This window comes from Bos mutus, chromosome 5, assembly GCF_027580195.1.
Source record: "Bos mutus isolate GX-2022 chromosome 5, NWIPB_WYAK_1.1, whole genome shotgun sequence".
Lineage (NCBI taxonomy): Eukaryota > Metazoa > Chordata > Mammalia > Artiodactyla > Bovidae > Bos > Bos mutus.
This window is the reverse complement of record NC_091621.1, coordinates 70,881,323-70,897,959: the sequence shown is the minus strand read 5'-3', so window position 1 is coordinate 70,897,959 and position 16,637 is coordinate 70,881,323. Positions and strand designations below refer to the sequence as shown.

The following is a 16,637-nucleotide window of genomic DNA, read 5'->3' as shown; positions in this document are numbered from 1 at the left end:
CTGACCCAGGGATTGAACCCACGTTTCCTGCAGCTCATGCATCGCAGGCAGATTCTTTACTGCTGAGCCACGAGGGAAAACCAAACCTTTGGCAAGTTACCTAAATTCTTTGTGCCTCAGTTTCTCCATATATAAAATGGAAATAATGGTTACTGCATTGTAAATGTTGTGATGATGAATCACGTTTTATCTTAAAAAGTGTTTAGGAATTGGCAAATACTAAGTACTCAGTGACATTAACTATTATTATTGTTGTTTTTGTTATTATTACTTCTATCAGTATATTTAAACTTCACTTTCCTATTAGGTTATCAGAGCTGATTTTTAGAGTAAATTCAAGCCATTAATATTTCAAAAATTAGATCAAATAATAATTATGACTCCTCAAGACTCCAGAAACAATTGTCAATAAAATCCAGTTAATTTTTGCTCATCCATTCCTGTTTAGAAAAATTTTCATTTTGTTTTCTGTATAGACAAGCAGTGCCAGTCCTTGGTTAGTTTTGCAGTCAAACGTTGTCCATTAAAAAAAAATTTTATTTTTTATTGAAGGATAATTGCTTTACAGAATTTTGCTGTTTTCTGTCAAACCTCAACATGAATCAGCCATAGGTATATGTATATCCCCTCCCTGTTGAACCTCCCTCCCATCTCCTTCCCCATCTCACCCCTCTAGGTTGATACAGAGCCCCTGTTTGAGTTTCCTGAGCGATACAGCAAATTCCTGTTAGCTATCCATTTTACATAAGGTAATGTAAGTTTCCATGTTACTCTTTCCATACATCTCACCCTCTTCTCCCCTTTCCCCATGTTCATAAAACTGTTCTCTATGTCTGTTTCTCCATAAACACGTCCATTTGATCAAGAGTCTTCAATACTTCAGGAGGCTATTAATATTTTCCTTGGTAACTTTATGATTTACTAAAGTTTGAATAGTAAGTTATCACTTGATCTATGCATTTCAAATTGTTGGACTTGTTCTAGTTTGAAGTCATCAAAGGAATGATTATATGGACATTTCATATCCTTTTCATTCCTACGTAGTGAGGAAGATTCTAGGGTTAGTGTCTCAACTATGCATGTATGTGGCTAAATCACAGCCTCGCATTTCCTTTACAATTGCCTAAACATCACTGCATAGTGGTATCACACGACTGGGGAGCAGTGCATTTTATGAACGCCATCACACACACAATTCCACTCACCCAGTCATAACACATCAGATCAGAAAAAATTTATTAACATAAAGTAAAATGGCTTAGGGACTCTGCAATACTGATCTTTCTCGAATTATTTTACTTTTTTTTTTTGAAAACATTGAATTCATTACCTTAAGGGTGAGGCTAACTTGCCAGTAGCAGGTTTGAGAGATGAGAGCTAAGGTCAGGGGAGAGATGTTTTCTTTTACAAATAACACTCCGTTATGTATTGTTCTCTGCCACCCACGCCCAAGCAGCTACTCGACCTATGAAACAAACAAATAGCAGGGGAACACAGATAACCCCAGACTTCAGGTTTGTAATCTGACTGTGGCCATCGGCAGCCAGAAATGAGTTTCTTTCTAATCAGCCTTCCATCAGTCCCCAGTCACTCATATAAAGGGGCCTGGAAGGGGAAGATTCGCATTGTGTTTTCTTCAGCACCACGGTTCTGGTCAGCGCCCCGAGAGGTCCGCTGCCTGCCAGCTCCTCTCACCTCACTGTGGCTGCTGCCCCGCTAGTCCCGCTGCTGCAGAGGAAGCAAATTACATCGGGACCCATGCAGCCAGCAATGATGATGTTTTCCAGTAAATACTGGGCAAGGAGAGGGCTTTCCCTGGATTCAGCAGTGCCCGAAGAGCATCAGCTGCTCACCAGCTTAACAGTGAGTACTGAGTAGCTGGCACTCCCTAGAGGAGTGTTTTCCAGGCTTGGGATAGTCCTATCCTTGCCACTGGGACACCTACTCTAAACACACACCCTTAATTCCTTCCTCTATCATCTGTCTAACCTGCCTTCCTCCTGCCTCTCTCCACCCTTCCTTCTCTCTCCATAAAGTAAAGCAGGTGTCCTGATCTCTACAGGGCAAAACTTTCTTTCCTCAAAGTTTTTGAGTTGAAAGTAAAGAAGTTCCCAAACATTAAGAATGAGAAGTTCTATGAAACAATGTCTTATATCAACAACCAAAATAAGTGTGCAGAATTTTTGAAAGGACCGTTTATTATGAGTTGGAACAGGGAGAAGAAATTAAATGGATTTTTATGGTTCCTGCAAGATTATTGTGTCTTCTGTAGCCTCTTCCATATATAAAACCTGGTCTTTAAACACAAAGTAATATTTTCTGGTTTTGTCTATAGGTGCTGTTTATTGGAATAAGAGAAAGATCAGATTCGTTTCAAAAGTTTTCCTGTGTTCCTCATTACTCCATTATTTTTCAGTTTAATTGATGGGGTAATGAAAGCAGTATACCACTTGTTTCAATATTTAAGGCAGTTTTATTAAAAAAACAGTAACAGAATGAAAAAGTAACATTTTGCAGGATTTAGATCATGATATGGGGTAATAATCATAGGATTTAATAAAGAAGACAGTGAATGAAAAATGTATTCAGATTTCTAATTATTAAAACTATTAAATGATATTTCATTACCATATTACCAGAGTTAATCAACCAATTACAATTCAGTGTGTATCATAGGAAAATCTGTTTTAGTATTGTAGCTCTGACTATGTGCCAGAGGGTTGTACTGTCCTAGTATATTATTACTCCTAAAAATGTTGAAAAGTAATCAGGACAAGTTTTGAAGAACTGTTTAAATCAATTTGCAAAAATGAGTCTAAAACATAAATAAGTTTTCTAACATTTAAATGTTAGAAATGAATATTTGAATGAGATATTACAATGAAGAATTCTGAAGCCATAGTGACCTTCTGGGAGGAAAACTCAGAGTTATGGTTAATGTATAATAACCCTTTCATATAGAAAATACTACTTAAAATATATGAGATCTGTGGCAGATGTTGAGAGCACTACAACATTTGAGTTTTTAATGATGGAACATACTGTCAAATGCCAATGCCTGCATAAACTTCTTTTGTCCCTCAAGTCATAAATTATAAAATATTTATTTCTGTGATATATAAATCTAGTGAGTGAGGCAATGGTAACATGTGAAAATAAAGCCAGTAGAGAAATCAGAGGAAGAAAATAACAAAGAACTGTTCTCTGGGTTCCATATCAAATGTGCGTTTCTCAGTTTCATGAGCAAGTAATAGATTGGTATGACTGCTCTCTGTCACTGTCTGCCAGGGAGAAAGTTCTATTTGCCCAGGTCTTCATCTATGTATAAAGAACATGGAAAGGTACACTCCAGTTTGCATTCTGCTGAGTAAGTTTCCAGCTTTATAATTGTGTATTTCTGACAATGTGATCCAAGTTTCTGGAATCTGTCGTTTTTGTCTTTAGCCAGTAGGACTAGTAGTCATTACCTACTTGTGTATTATTATGGTATCTTGGTTGGCCAATGAAGTGCTAATATTCTTCGATTTCTCAGATTCTGCTCTTGGCTCCTAATGATGAGCTAGCCTCTTTGTTTCTTGATTTCTTTTTACCCTCCTCTTCCTTCCTGCCTTCCTTTCTGTCTCTCTCCCTCCCTCCCCTCCTTCATCTTTCTTTCTTTTCTTCAGTTTTTTCATGCAGCTGAATTTTTATGGCCACTTTTCAGATATCATCTGCTGACACAGGTGGTCTTCACTGAATACACTCCCATGTGCTGAACTTCTGCAGATAGACTCACATTGACCATGTGGATCTACTTGCAGAATGTAAGGTGATCAATTTCAGTGTATGTTCTGACATATTTCAGCACAAAATTAATATTTTGTTTTTAAGATTAACTGAAAAAATTATTGTGAAAAATATGTTTAGTAATTAATATAGCTTAATTCTATGTTTAGTAATTAATATAGCTTTGATATAATTCAACTAGGCTAACAGACCAAACTTCATGCTATAAAATCTGTTAGAAAGAAAGGAGTTATTCAGACAAGAGACTTTTTTTTTCCTTTTTATTATTTTTTATTTTACTTTATTTTTTAACTTTACAATATTGTATTGGTTTTGCCATATATCAACATGAATCCGCCACAGGTATACATGTGTTCCCCATCCTGAACCCTCCTCCCTCCTCCCTCCCCATACCATCCCTCTGGGTCGTCCCAGTGCACCAGCCCCAAGCATCCAGTATAGTGCATGGAACCTGGACTGGCGACTCGTTTCATATATGATATTATACATGTTTCAGTGCCATTCTCCCAAATCATCCCACCCTGTCTCTCTCCCACAGAGGCCAAAAGACTGTTCTATACATCAGTGTCTCTTTTGCTGTCTCATATACAGGGTTATTGTTACCATCTTTCTAAATTCCATATATATGCATTACTATACTGTATTGGTGTTTTTCTTTCTGGCTTACTTCATTCTGTATAATAGGCTCCAATTTCATCCACTTCATTAGAACTGCTTCAAATGTATTCTTTTTAATGGCTGAGTAGACAAGAGACTTTATGATGGTCAGATTTTTGTTGCTATTAAAATGAAGCAAATATGATTTCCCTTTAATTTCAACCATTGGATGATATCTTTGAGCATTGCAAAATAGTGCCCATGAATAAATTAGACCAGTACTTATGATCGATAGTTATAAGTGGCTTGGCAACTTCTCCTTGAGTTTGTATGCTTGCTAAGGGTTCCAGCATATGAATGGAATATCTGAAAAAGAATCTGGTTACAGAGAACTCTGGAATCCTAACTAATACTTTTGTGTGTGTTTCTCCCTTCTTGAAGCTAAATAAAACTAACTCTGGCAAAAATGATGATAAAAAAGGCAACAAGGGAAGCAGCAAAAATGACACTGCTACCGAGAGTGGCAAGACGGCAGTTGTGTTCTCCTTGAAAAATGAAGTTGGTGGATTGGTCAAGGCACTGAAACTCTTCCAGGTGAATGTAAAACATCATTATCCAACTTTAAAAGTGTCTGTGTGCTGGTTTACAAACCTGTCATCTCTTATGAAGTATCACTGAATCCATTTCTAGATAATGTGTTGAAACATTCAAAGAGACCAAACTTCATGAAGCTCTATAAGAGGGGTTGGTCTGTCAAACAATAAAATAAACATTCGTGGAAATAATGGTTTATTAACTCACAGTCAGCCGATTAGTAATTCTGCATACTGTTGTCAGGTGAGGAAGTCGGTACTTTAAAAGTATGAGCCTCACACCTGGAAAGGCAAAGACAAAAGAAGCCAAAGAAGGTATCTTTAAATATTAAGAGCTTGCAGCCTGATTCAGTTTGTTCACATTTGATTCATGCATATGTCCTAGAGCACATTGATGGCATAAAATGTGATATGTTAGTATTCAGTTCAGTTCAGTTCAGTTGCTCAGTCATGTCCGACTCTTTGCAACCCCATGAATCACAACACGCCAGGCCTCCCTGTCCATCACCAACTCCCGGAGTTCACTCAGACTCACGTCCATCGACTCAGTGATGCCATCCAGCCATCTCATCCTCTGTCATCCCCTTCTCCTCCTGCCCCAATCCCTCCCAGCATCAGAGTCTTTTCCAATGAGTCAACTCTTCACATGAGGCGGCCAAAGTACTGGAGTTTCAGCTTTAGCATCATTCCTTCCAAAGAAATCCCAGGGCTGATCTTCAGAATGGACTGGTTGGATCTCCTTGCAGTCCAAGGGACTCTCAAGAGTCTTCTCCAACACCACAGTTCAAAAGCATCAATTCTTTGGCACTCAGCTTTCTTCACAGTCCAACTTTCACATCCATACATGACCACAGGAAAAACCATAGCCTTGACTAGACGGACCTTTGTTGGCAAAGTAATGTCTCTGCTTTTCAATACGCTATCTAGGTTGGTCATAACTTTCCTTCCAAGGAGTAAGCGTCTTTTAATTTCATGGCTGCAGTCACCATCTGCAGTGATTTTGGAGCCCAGATAAATAAAGTCTGACACTGTTTCCACTGTTTCCCCATCTATTTCCCATGAAGTGATGGGACCAGATGCCATGATCTTCATTTTCTGAATGTTGAGCTTTAAGCCAACTTTTTCACTCTCCACTTTCACTTTCATCAAGAGGCTTTTGAGTTCCTCTTCACTTTCTGCCATAAGGGTGGTGTCATCTGTTTATCTGAGGTTATTGATATTTCTCCTGGCCATCTTGATTCCAGCTTGTGCTTCTTCCAGCCCAGGTTTCTCATGATGTACTCTGCATAGAAGTTAAATAAGCAAGGTATAAGCACTTGTTATTCCCCTAAGCCTCATTGTTTCAAGAACCTAACATGTCTTTTGTAAAGATGAGTCATTCTCCTTATATAGGACCTAGGACTGTGTGTGTGCTAAGTCGCCTCAGTTGTGTCCAACTCTTTGCAACCCTATGGACTGTAGCCCACCAGGCTCCTCTGTCCATGGGATTCTCCATGCAAGAATACTGGAGTCGGTTGCTATGCCCTTCTCCAGGGGTATCCTCCCAACCCAGGGATTGAACACACTTCTCTTACATCTCCTGCATTGGCAGGCAGATTCTTTACCACTAGCGCCACCTGGGAAGCCTGGGAGCTCCGGCTAGCTTTCTCTTGTAGAAACACAGTCATCCAAGTGGGTGGGTTGAAACCTCAAGAAAGATTGTGGTTGAGGGGAAGGTTATAAAAAGCCAGAAAAACTCTTGACTTCTTGCCTGGGTACACCTGATGGCTTCCCTCTCCTTCAGGACATGCCTCTTTTACCAGTGGGTTTTGTTTGGGGGCACTGGCCATAGTTAGAGCTATAACGGGGGCTAGCACCGTTTGGTGCCTTGGGCTGCTGGCGCCATGGAGAGACTGAATTGCGGGCAGAGGTTTCAGACCTGTGTTCTCTTGGCTCGGCTAATCCCTAGCTGCTTCCTAGATTCAGTAGCTTCATTTGTAAAATAGCAGTAATAATTCCTACCTAACAAGGTTGTTGTGCTGAAATAACAGGAGTGTAAGTGCTTTGTAAAGTGTGCAGACATTAGGCATTATTGTGATGCCTCTTTGATGACCATAGAGGGGAAATTAGCAGCCTGATTTGGAAAATATTTCCTTGTTCTCTTCTGACCTTGAAGAAAGGATCAGGTACAATAAACAGTGGTAATGGAAGTTTGGGGAAATATTTTACACATAATGATATCGTCCAGTGCTGTCTCCATACAGGGCCCAATGGCAGGCCAATTCAATTCCAAGCTGGGTGCAGTGGAAAAACCCCAGGGGACACAGTCGTCAGCTCTGGGTTTTCACTTGGCCATCAGCTGGTGCTGGGGTCTTAGTTACATCACTTAACCCATCTGCACCCCAGTTTTCTTGTCTAAAAATATCCACTCTGCTTCAACCAAAGTCCACGCAGTGACCCAGTTGTGTGAAGACGCTTAAACTTTGAACCTCATGTTAATCTTACCTTTATTACCTCCCAATTTAGAAAATATGGCATTATTGCAAAACTTATTAAAAACATAAGTAGAGCAATTAGTGGCCTGGTCACAGGATGAGTTTCTTTATACAGAGAAGGATGCTGTGATTTCATCCTGGTCTGGCGCTGGAAATTGCCTATCCTGCTGCTGTGCTGAAAGGTCTGAGGCCTCCCGGACTGTACTAGGAGTTATGCTGATAATCAGAGGCTAGTGGACTATTGGGGAGGTATCTGCTTGTCTGGGGGTGGTTAGGATGGAGAGAACTTAGTCTTCAGTTAACTGAGGACAAAGAAACACTACATCACTGGGGAAATTTAAACCGGAGACTTAAGTGTGAAATTGCGGCCCTGCTTTGAACATCTTATTGTAAGGAGCTTTTACTCATGAAATCCATCATGATAGTTGGCAGCAACACATTCTTGGATGAAGTTAGTTAGCCTGGAGGTTGCTGAAAGAGAATAGTTCCTAAGTGGTTCCGTTAGGGAGTCTTCTTTTATCTTCTTGCCTACAGAGATCCTTCCTTAGCTACTTTTCTTGCTTCCTTCCCCCACCCCACCCCCCTAAATTGTGGGCCACTCTTCGGTCAGTGTTTCCCAAATTTCAGTCATTTTCATGTCACCTTCCCCGTTTCTGCCTTATTTGCCTGCTGTTCATACTATTAATTATTTCTTCTACAATTATCTTAAGTTTTATTTCAGAAGGAAATGTTTTATTACTATAAAATCAAGAGTTTGAGTTATAAGTTTTTTGGGAAAATATATATAAAAAAATCAATCAATCTGACAATATGATATATAACAGAATGATAAACTAATTTTCCCCCCAAATAAGCATGCACACCACCATTGGGATGTGGACTCCTCTAGAAAATGATAATCTTCATAATTATTATACATTTTATGGGGCCCTTTATATACCATAATGTCCCTCCTTGTTGAAAAAGAGACAGGAAAACCTATGCACAGTTACTGTTCTTATTCATAGAGACAATGGCTGGAAAACATTTCCATGTTTTAGTCAACCAAACAGTGAGATAATTGTCTTTTCCTCTTTTGTGGGCACTTGGCACCTTTCTGCTTACATGTTAAACAAGGACAGTCCATGGCATCTCTTTTGTTGTGCCCTGAAGGTGATTTAGATATGTTGTTTATACTTTCACAGGAAAAGCATGTCAACATGATTCATATTGAGTCCCGGAAATCCCGGCGGCGAAGTTCGGAAGTTGAAATCTTTGTGGACTGTGAGTGTGGCAAAACGGAATTCAATGAGCTCATTCAGTCACTGAAATTTCAAACCACGATCGTGACGCTGAATCCGCCCGAGAACATTTGGACGGAGGAAGAAGGCAAGGCCAGTTTTTGTCTGTTGGGTGATTTTGCAAGCTGACACGTGTTGCAAAGGGGAAAGCTAATATTTTTGAACCTGCACTGTGTTTCCAACAGAGTTGGAGGACGTGCCCTGGTTTCCCCGGAAGATCTCGGAGTTAGACAGGTGTTCTCATCGAGTTCTCATGTATGGTTCGGAGCTGGATGCCGACCACCCAGTAAGTGCCCAGTCAAATCCATCCTGCATGTGCTCTTCCAGCATATGGCAGTGCCATGATGCTTTATCATAGAGCAGTTTATTATTTATTCCCTGTAACTGAGAGCAGGCTCTTAAATGATAAAGCTTCTCTATACGTATTCGTTGGCTGGAAGCAGGTTAGAAGGATGGTAGTTCCACCTTGCTTTTATTTTTAAAGGGGTTGGATAAAAGAGGAGGAGAGTATAAACCTTGGAGAGCATTTCTGTAGAATTAGACAGCCTGAAATATACTTGCAGATGGTGGCCCTGGGAAGAAAGGAGGAAGTGAACTTGGTCGCCTCTTTGGGAAACTAGGGAGGACTTGGTGTTATGGGGCTCAGTGAGAGAGTAAAATTCTCCTTGTTATTTTCCTTGACGGGAAGTAGTTAGGAGCAGAGCAATGTGGTGGACTTCAGTCTCAATGGAAAGGCAGAGGGTGATAGAATCAGACCGTAATGGAAGACGCATCTCTCCTTCCTGAATCTATTTACCGCCATCTCAGCTCTACAGCTGTAAAAATGACCACCTTTAAAGAAATATGATATGTAGTAAGCATTTCCCATTATTCCCTCTCTTCCCCTTAACATCAGTTTTTATTTAACGCAAGAGGCCTGAAACTTCTTTATGGTCAGAATGAAGTACAGTTAGTAGCCTGGGAGAAGCAAGCAATATACTCCTTCGTTACAAAGAATTTTCCCCCAGTGCCCTGTGTCTAAAAGTGGTGGGTTAAAGGGTGAAACCCGAACAGATTGGTCATGCTTATAGGAGCCTTTTGTGGACTGAGGGTAATGGTTTTCAGATATCCATTTTATTTAAATGGAGGAAGTCTGGAAATCTGACAGACTGCACAGTGGTTCTCTAAGTGTGGTCCTGGGACCAGCTGCCTCGGTATCACCTGGGAGCTTGTCTCACTAAGCCCACACGCAAGTGTGAGAACCACTGCTTTAAAGGAAACCAGGACAACTTCAGCAAGAGCGAGCTTTTCAGTCAAACCAGTCTTTTGGCATAAAATACAAACTCAAACCAATTTGTAGCATGCCATTTAGTGGTCAGACAAGCCTAATTCAATTCCATGATTCAAAAAACTGAGTTCGCTCAGACACATTGTTACATTTGCCAGTATAGCTTAAAAATTCAGAATAATTCACAGTAGTTCACATGAAAGGCTCCTGAACTTTAGAGAAATACTCAAAAGTATCTTTAATAATCATCCATTTGTTTATCTTCCCCTTCTCCACCTCAGAGGCGTCAGAATTAGCACAGAAGCCTGATTTAAGATCTTAGCAGTAACAGGACGGCTCAGACACCAGCTGTTAATTTGCAGGATGACCTTGGGCAAGTCCCTCTACTTCTGCAACTCAAATTCTTTACATAAAAAGCAGACATAAAATGCTTATTGAGCTCAAAGGGGCGTTTGAAAGGCCTAGTTAATAAAACAACTGGAAAGCATTTTGGCAAGAGTAAATGCTTAATTCCGGGAAAAGAAATGCTGTATTAAATCATGCAGATCAATGCCTGGACAGTAAAGGGTTTTTTTGCTAACCTCTCATTTCCAAATGCTCCCCTTAGTCTAGTTTGGAAATTACTCAAGCTAGAGAAAGGGGGTTAGAACAACCACAGGAACCACTGACCTTGCTGTGAAAAAATATATTCTAATACCCAGCATAAATTGTTATATGCTTAATTTTGTTCCATCATTCCTAATTGCTCCCGTCTTATGATACCTTCTCTTATTTTCTATGCAGCCACTTGAGATAATTGCAGGTACTTAGCAATCTCCTACCTGACTCATCATTTTTTACCACATATATTTCTTTTACATAAGCACACCAAATTTTCATTATGCAAAATTTAATATTGCTAAGTTGGTGTTTTTAAAATTATTATTTGATGAAGATAGATAAAAGTTTCTAAGGAATTTTTGTGCCTGGGAATAATTTCAGTCCCAAGGCAGGGATTATTATGTTAGGATCACGTTCTTGTGCTGAGATGGCTCACAAGGGGCTTGGAATATGAGTCATGCTGCTGAGGTTCTCAAGAAAGGGTTAAATATGTAGGTGAGTCCATCTCAAACATTAAAGGACATACAAATCACGTAGATCTTTTCAAAATGCAGGTGGAGGTCCTGAGATTCTGCCTTTCTAGGGAGCTCCCAGTTGAGGCGTACACTGGAGGTCTGGGGACCACACTTTGAATAGCAATGGCACCCCACTCCAGTACTCTTGCCTGGAAAACCCCATGGACGGAGGAACCTGGTGGGCTGCAGTCCATGGGGTCGCTAAGTTGGACACGACTGAGCAACTTCACTTTCACTTTTCACTTTCATGCATTGGAGAAGGAAATGGCAACCCACTCCAGTGTTCTTGCCTGGAGAATCCCAGGGATGGGGGAGCCTGGTGGGCTGCTGTCTATGGGGTCGCACAGAGTCGGACACGACTGAAGCGACTTAGCAGCAGCAGCAGACTGCGAGGGTCTTTCAAAGTGGGATTCAAGGTTCCCTGCATAAGGCTCTCATTAAACATGCAGTACCTGAGGGGCTCATCTGAAGCCTACTGAATCAGATCTTCCAGGGATGAACCCTGGAATCTGCCTTTAAATGGATTTACCAGAGAGTCCAGTGAGCTCTAAAGTTTGAGAACTTGTGCCCTAACTCGGTGATTCTCGGCCCTAGCTTTCCATTTAGATAATCTCTGGGAAATTAGAAAAAGATACTAATGCCAGCATCTCATCTCAGTGTGCTTACATCAAAACCTCTGGGAATGTGTCCAGGTTTGGAGTATTATTTAAGCCTTGGCAAATGATTCCAGTGTTCTGCCAGGGTTGGCCGATTTGGGATAGCTATGCTTGCCAGTGTACATTCAGCTGAGCACTTTTGGGTGCTGGTTGGGTCTTCAGTTCCCCTTGATTTAAATTGAGAGAGGAAGGGTCATGTCTAGCAGATACTCTCTAAGTGCTTGTGCTGCCAGATTTAGCAAATATAAGTATAGGATGCCCAGTTACATTTTCATTTCACATAAACAATAACATTTTTTTAGTATAAGTAATGTCCCAAATACTGCCTGAGTGTCTTATATTTTATCTGGTAACCTTATCCCTGGCATCAATTTACAATGGATGGCCAAGGAATTCTGTGTCTCTGTAATCGCTAGTGTAGCTAGCATCTCTGTTCTATTTTGCCAGTCCGTGCACGTTTCAGTGCTGAAATTTCTGGTTCGCCCATAACACTTGTGTAATTACCACCATGCTAGGCTGATGAGCCATGATGAGTAAATCACTCTCTTGTGTGCCTGGAAAAGGTGCAGGTGTTTGCCAAGGAGATAGTCAAGATTCTTTGGGAAGCCCAGCAGATTACGGTGCTGTTACCATGGTGTCTGGTTTGGCAGGAATCAGGGAACAGATGCTCAGATTTTCACATAACTCTTTTCCTTTCGTCGCGGCCTGCTTTCTCTTTGAGTGTTAAGGGTGCTTGGAATTCTTCAGTTTTACCATCCCAGGTTCCTGGGTGTGACTAGTGAGTGTTTAAATCCGCACTTTCTAGCACTTTCTACCTCTGTGGCATAAGACCTTTTTCTTAGGTCGCAGACCCATTTGTAAAGGTGGTCACAAATTTTGTAACTGTAATCACAGATTTTGTATATAGACATTGAAGGCTCTGTCAGCCTGCTTTTGAACTCCAGTTTAAAGACCCCCAATTCATAGCGAAAAAGAGAGTGCTAGCCTTGAGGGTGGGCGCACTTCCCTTCTGCAGGGCCTTCGGGTGACCTCAGGGCACTCACTGTCTCCCTCTGTTGCTGACCTTTTGTCATTGCTGAGAGAAAGGCTCTTGGCAGTGGACATTCTTTGTTTCTGTTCGGCATTCAGTCCTGTGAAGATTTCTGACCTCAAAGCCAGTTCTCCTTCAGCCGGAAGAGAGAGCAAAATGAGCTAAGTTTCCCCTTAAACGTGTCTGAGTGGATGCCGACTGGGCAGAGGCGGCTCAGGCCTTTATGGGCCTGTCCCGGTTCTTCTCCCAGAGCCGTGGTCCCGGCAGCCTGTCTTCTCGCCCGACCTTCTTGCCCAGAGTGGCCCTCCTGTCTTGGGTTTCCTTCAGGGCTCCAGGGGTTGCAGAGGTAAGAAGTTAAATTGAAACCATACCATCTGGGCTTCCAGCTGTTTGAAGAAACACCCCTGGGAAGATTGTCTGAAGGTACCTGAAAGAAAGGGAAATTGAAAGTCTGCTGACAAGAGAGACTCTTGAGTAAACCAGGAAGTCCTCTTAGAAGGATTCCACTTGATAGGAGAATGACAGACAGGATGGTTAATTTCCCAAGAGCGTGATGATGGGTAAAATCTTGAACTTGGCTGAAAACTAGTCAGAATTATAGGAACTCAGAGGGAAATGGAGCTAGCTTGCTATCCTGTGTCTGGATCCCTTGTAATCGATTTTGCTATACTATACTATACTATACTATACTATGCTATACTATACTATAATCGATGTGGCTATACTCATAACATACAGCAAAACCTCTTTAATTCATCCTAATTTGGGATTTTGATGATTATTCTGAGTGATAGAATTTTAATGCAGGAACATTTACTGGTTATTTGCACAAGGCAATTAAATTTAGGTTAACTCACTGAAAAGCCATGTTAAAGGGATCTGTTTTATTGAACAGATAAGATTAATTTGTAATTAAGATCAGTTACATGTAAATGATACTTGAAAACCAAAGGATATTGTTCACAATATCAATTTGCTTAACTAAGCCATTCTGCTTACTTACGGCGAGGTTAACTTTAGTCTGAATTCCCACGCATCCCAAATTAGGATAGCCCAAATTTAATGAAGTTTTACTGTAAGTACAGTTTGCTTCTGCTCTGTCATCAAGGTGGTCATCCAAGGGGGAAAATTACGTTTGAATTGGACACTCAATAAACATCGCAGCAATTTTCTTTTAGGCCTTCTGCAACTAACTTTTTTGGCAGTCTGTTAAATGACTTCATCTCTTTTCTGTTTAAGGGATTTAAAGACAATGTCTATCGACAGAGAAGGAAGTATTTTGTGGATGTGGCCATGGGTTACAAATAGTAAGTACCTGTGTGACTCTTTCCTGTGACTTGTTGCTGGCGGGTTAGGTAGAGCACATGCTGGGTTAAACAGATCTATCTTCCCGTCCCTTTTAACTTTTGCAGAAAGCGGACATCAACCATTTTATACACTAACCAACTCTGTAGGCTTTAAATGCCAACACAGATATTTGACATGTGGGTATAATTGCAAAATAATGCGTGCTGTGGGCCAAATGCCGAGTGCTACATTTTCACCATGGTACTCAGAGCTCAACTAAGGCAAGGAGCCATTTCTGTACACTCTGCAGGGCCTGGGAAATGTGTTTTTCCTGTTTTTACTTTTGACTTGACTTTTTAGTAACTCCCTTCCACGTCCAGCTTCCCCAGTGAAAGTAGAGGATCCCACAAGAATGACGAAAAGGCTCATGTAAGCAGCCATCACAGAAGAGATGTGGTTGTTTTATAGGAAAAGGAAACTTCCTATAACCTGGAGCGTTTTTGTTTTTTTTAGTTATTTATTATTTGGCTGCGTGAAGTCCTAGTTGTGGCGCTCGGGACCTTCCGTCTTCGCAGCGGTGTGTGGACCGGGGATCTTTAGTTGTGGCATGTGGGATCTACTTCCCTGACTAGGGATCAAACCCAGGCTCTCTGCCGTGGGATCACAGAGTCTTAGTCACTGGAGCACCAGGAAGTCCCTAAACTAGAAGAGTTTCATCCCCAGTCGGGGATTATGCTTGAGGTGAAACTGGAGAGCCTTGGGCCTGGGCCAGGTGGCAGTGGCAGGAGGTTTGTGACTGGCAACAGTGAGTGGTGGTGGCCGCAGGCCACACCTGGAAAGATGGAGCGGACGTCAGGCCTCTGTTTCTTCTGCTCACACTAAGAAAAATCACTCACAGACCATCACCGCGCTGTCGCTGCTTTCCTTTGGTGTTCAATCAGCTACGTGAATCTTGTGAACAGAACACACTGTAAATCCATACCTGGTAGGGAAGTGTCTTTCTTCCTCTCATTGAGGCTGGTGAGAGGCTTGACTGTTGTGTGGGGCAGGTTTGTCCTCGGTGAGAATTCGGGACATTACGTGTGTTCTAGAGGGTACCCGTGTTTCCTTTTTTTATTTAAAGGAATCTGACACACAGGTCCTTAGAGCAAAGTGAGCGGATCCCCCCACACCTCTGGCTGGCGGTCCTGTGCTCGTTTCTAACCTCCTCTGATGCTTTGGATGCTCTTCCCTCCCTCCTCCCAAGGCACCCCTCACTCTTTCTTATAAGCATGAAAAACGGGGACTCTTCGGCACGCTTTTCCGTGTGTGTCTCCTCTCATCCTGACTCTTCTGTTCCAAGCAGGTTCTTGAGCCTCTTTAGACAACGGTGCCTTTTTGTCCCCTTGCAGCAGCAGCGTACTCACGGCTTGCCCTGGCCCAGGCCTGACCTCACGGCCCTTGCATCCTCAGCACCATCGCTGTTAGCTCCATCTCCCAGGGTCCCCAGTCAGATTGCCCAGTGAAGACTCTGATGGGCAATATGCACCTTTTCACATCAGGCCCTGGTAGATGGCCATGACCTTAATATTGGTCCCCTTGGTTCACAGACCCTCCCTGTGAAATCTGGTCATGTCTGCATAGACAGAGGGTAGGCAGGACAGGCCTTTGGGCATGAGCTGCCCAGGACATGGTAAAAGCTCAGTTCTTGGCAGAGCCTTTTTCTTTAGATAAAACAGATAGACAAAAATGTATTTAATACACAGATGCTCTATGGAATGTATTATATATATAAGAACAATTGTATGTGTGTGTGTGTATATATATATATATGTATATATATATATAAAGGATTTTGTCAGCATAGGGATCAAGTGCGTGTGTGCGTACTGAGTCATGTCTGACTCTTTGTGACCCTATGGACTGTAGCCCATCAGGCTCCTCTGTCTCTGGAGTGGGTTACCATTTCCTTCTCCAGGGCATGTTCTCAACCCACAGCTGTTGCTGCATCTCCTGCATTGACCGGTGGATTCTTTACCACTGAGCCACCAAGGAAGCCTGTAGTTACGATCAAGGGACTACCTCAAATATTAGTTATTTCTTCTTGTGGACCCCAGAAATTGGACCAAGACAGGCTTATAATGTAGTGACACTAGTAGAAACTGGTATACGTGAGTCCACCCGTTTCAAGGAGCACTGATAATGGGGAGTTTTATGGTCTTAAAGAAAGCATATTTGTCTGGAGAGGAGTGGAAAAGAGCATATAGTTATAATGATGAAGGGTGAGGCCCTCAAAGTGTTAACAAGAGCTTGCAGTTGCCATTTTCCATTAGCTAAAGCGTGAAATTGAGGCCTGGTGTCTCCAGAAAATGAAAGTAAAAACTGGAGGTTGGACGGGCTGCATGCAGGTGGAGCAGTCCAGGATCTGGTTCCCGTTTGGAGGGGACTGACTCCTAGTAACCGAACGTGCAGGAGGCTGAGATAGGCAGGGCACTGCCTCTTCATCATTACCTACCTAGACAGAAACCATTCTTCTGCAGTCCTGATGCCAGGGAGGTCAGATTACACTAGTC

The 16,637-nt window shown here is 41.9% G+C and overlaps 1 protein-coding gene across 1 annotated transcript in view; it reads left to right on the top strand.

Annotated features, from left to right (window-relative positions):
• Window positions 1–1,758: 1,758 nt before the first annotated feature.
• The window catches only part of TPH2 (tryptophan hydroxylase 2), a 106,746-nt gene continuing 91,867 nt past the window's right edge, over window positions 1,759–16,637 (top strand). The window contains exons 1-5 of the mRNA XM_005896788.3: window positions 1,759–1,863; window positions 4,825–4,977; window positions 8,635–8,818; window positions 8,916–9,016; window positions 14,038–14,105. Coding sequence (XP_005896850.2) covers window positions 1,759–1,863; window positions 4,825–4,977; window positions 8,635–8,818; window positions 8,916–9,016; window positions 14,038–14,105 — 611 coding nt within the window. The remainder of the gene's footprint in view (window positions 1,864–4,824; window positions 4,978–8,634; window positions 8,819–8,915; window positions 9,017–14,037; window positions 14,106–16,637) is intronic.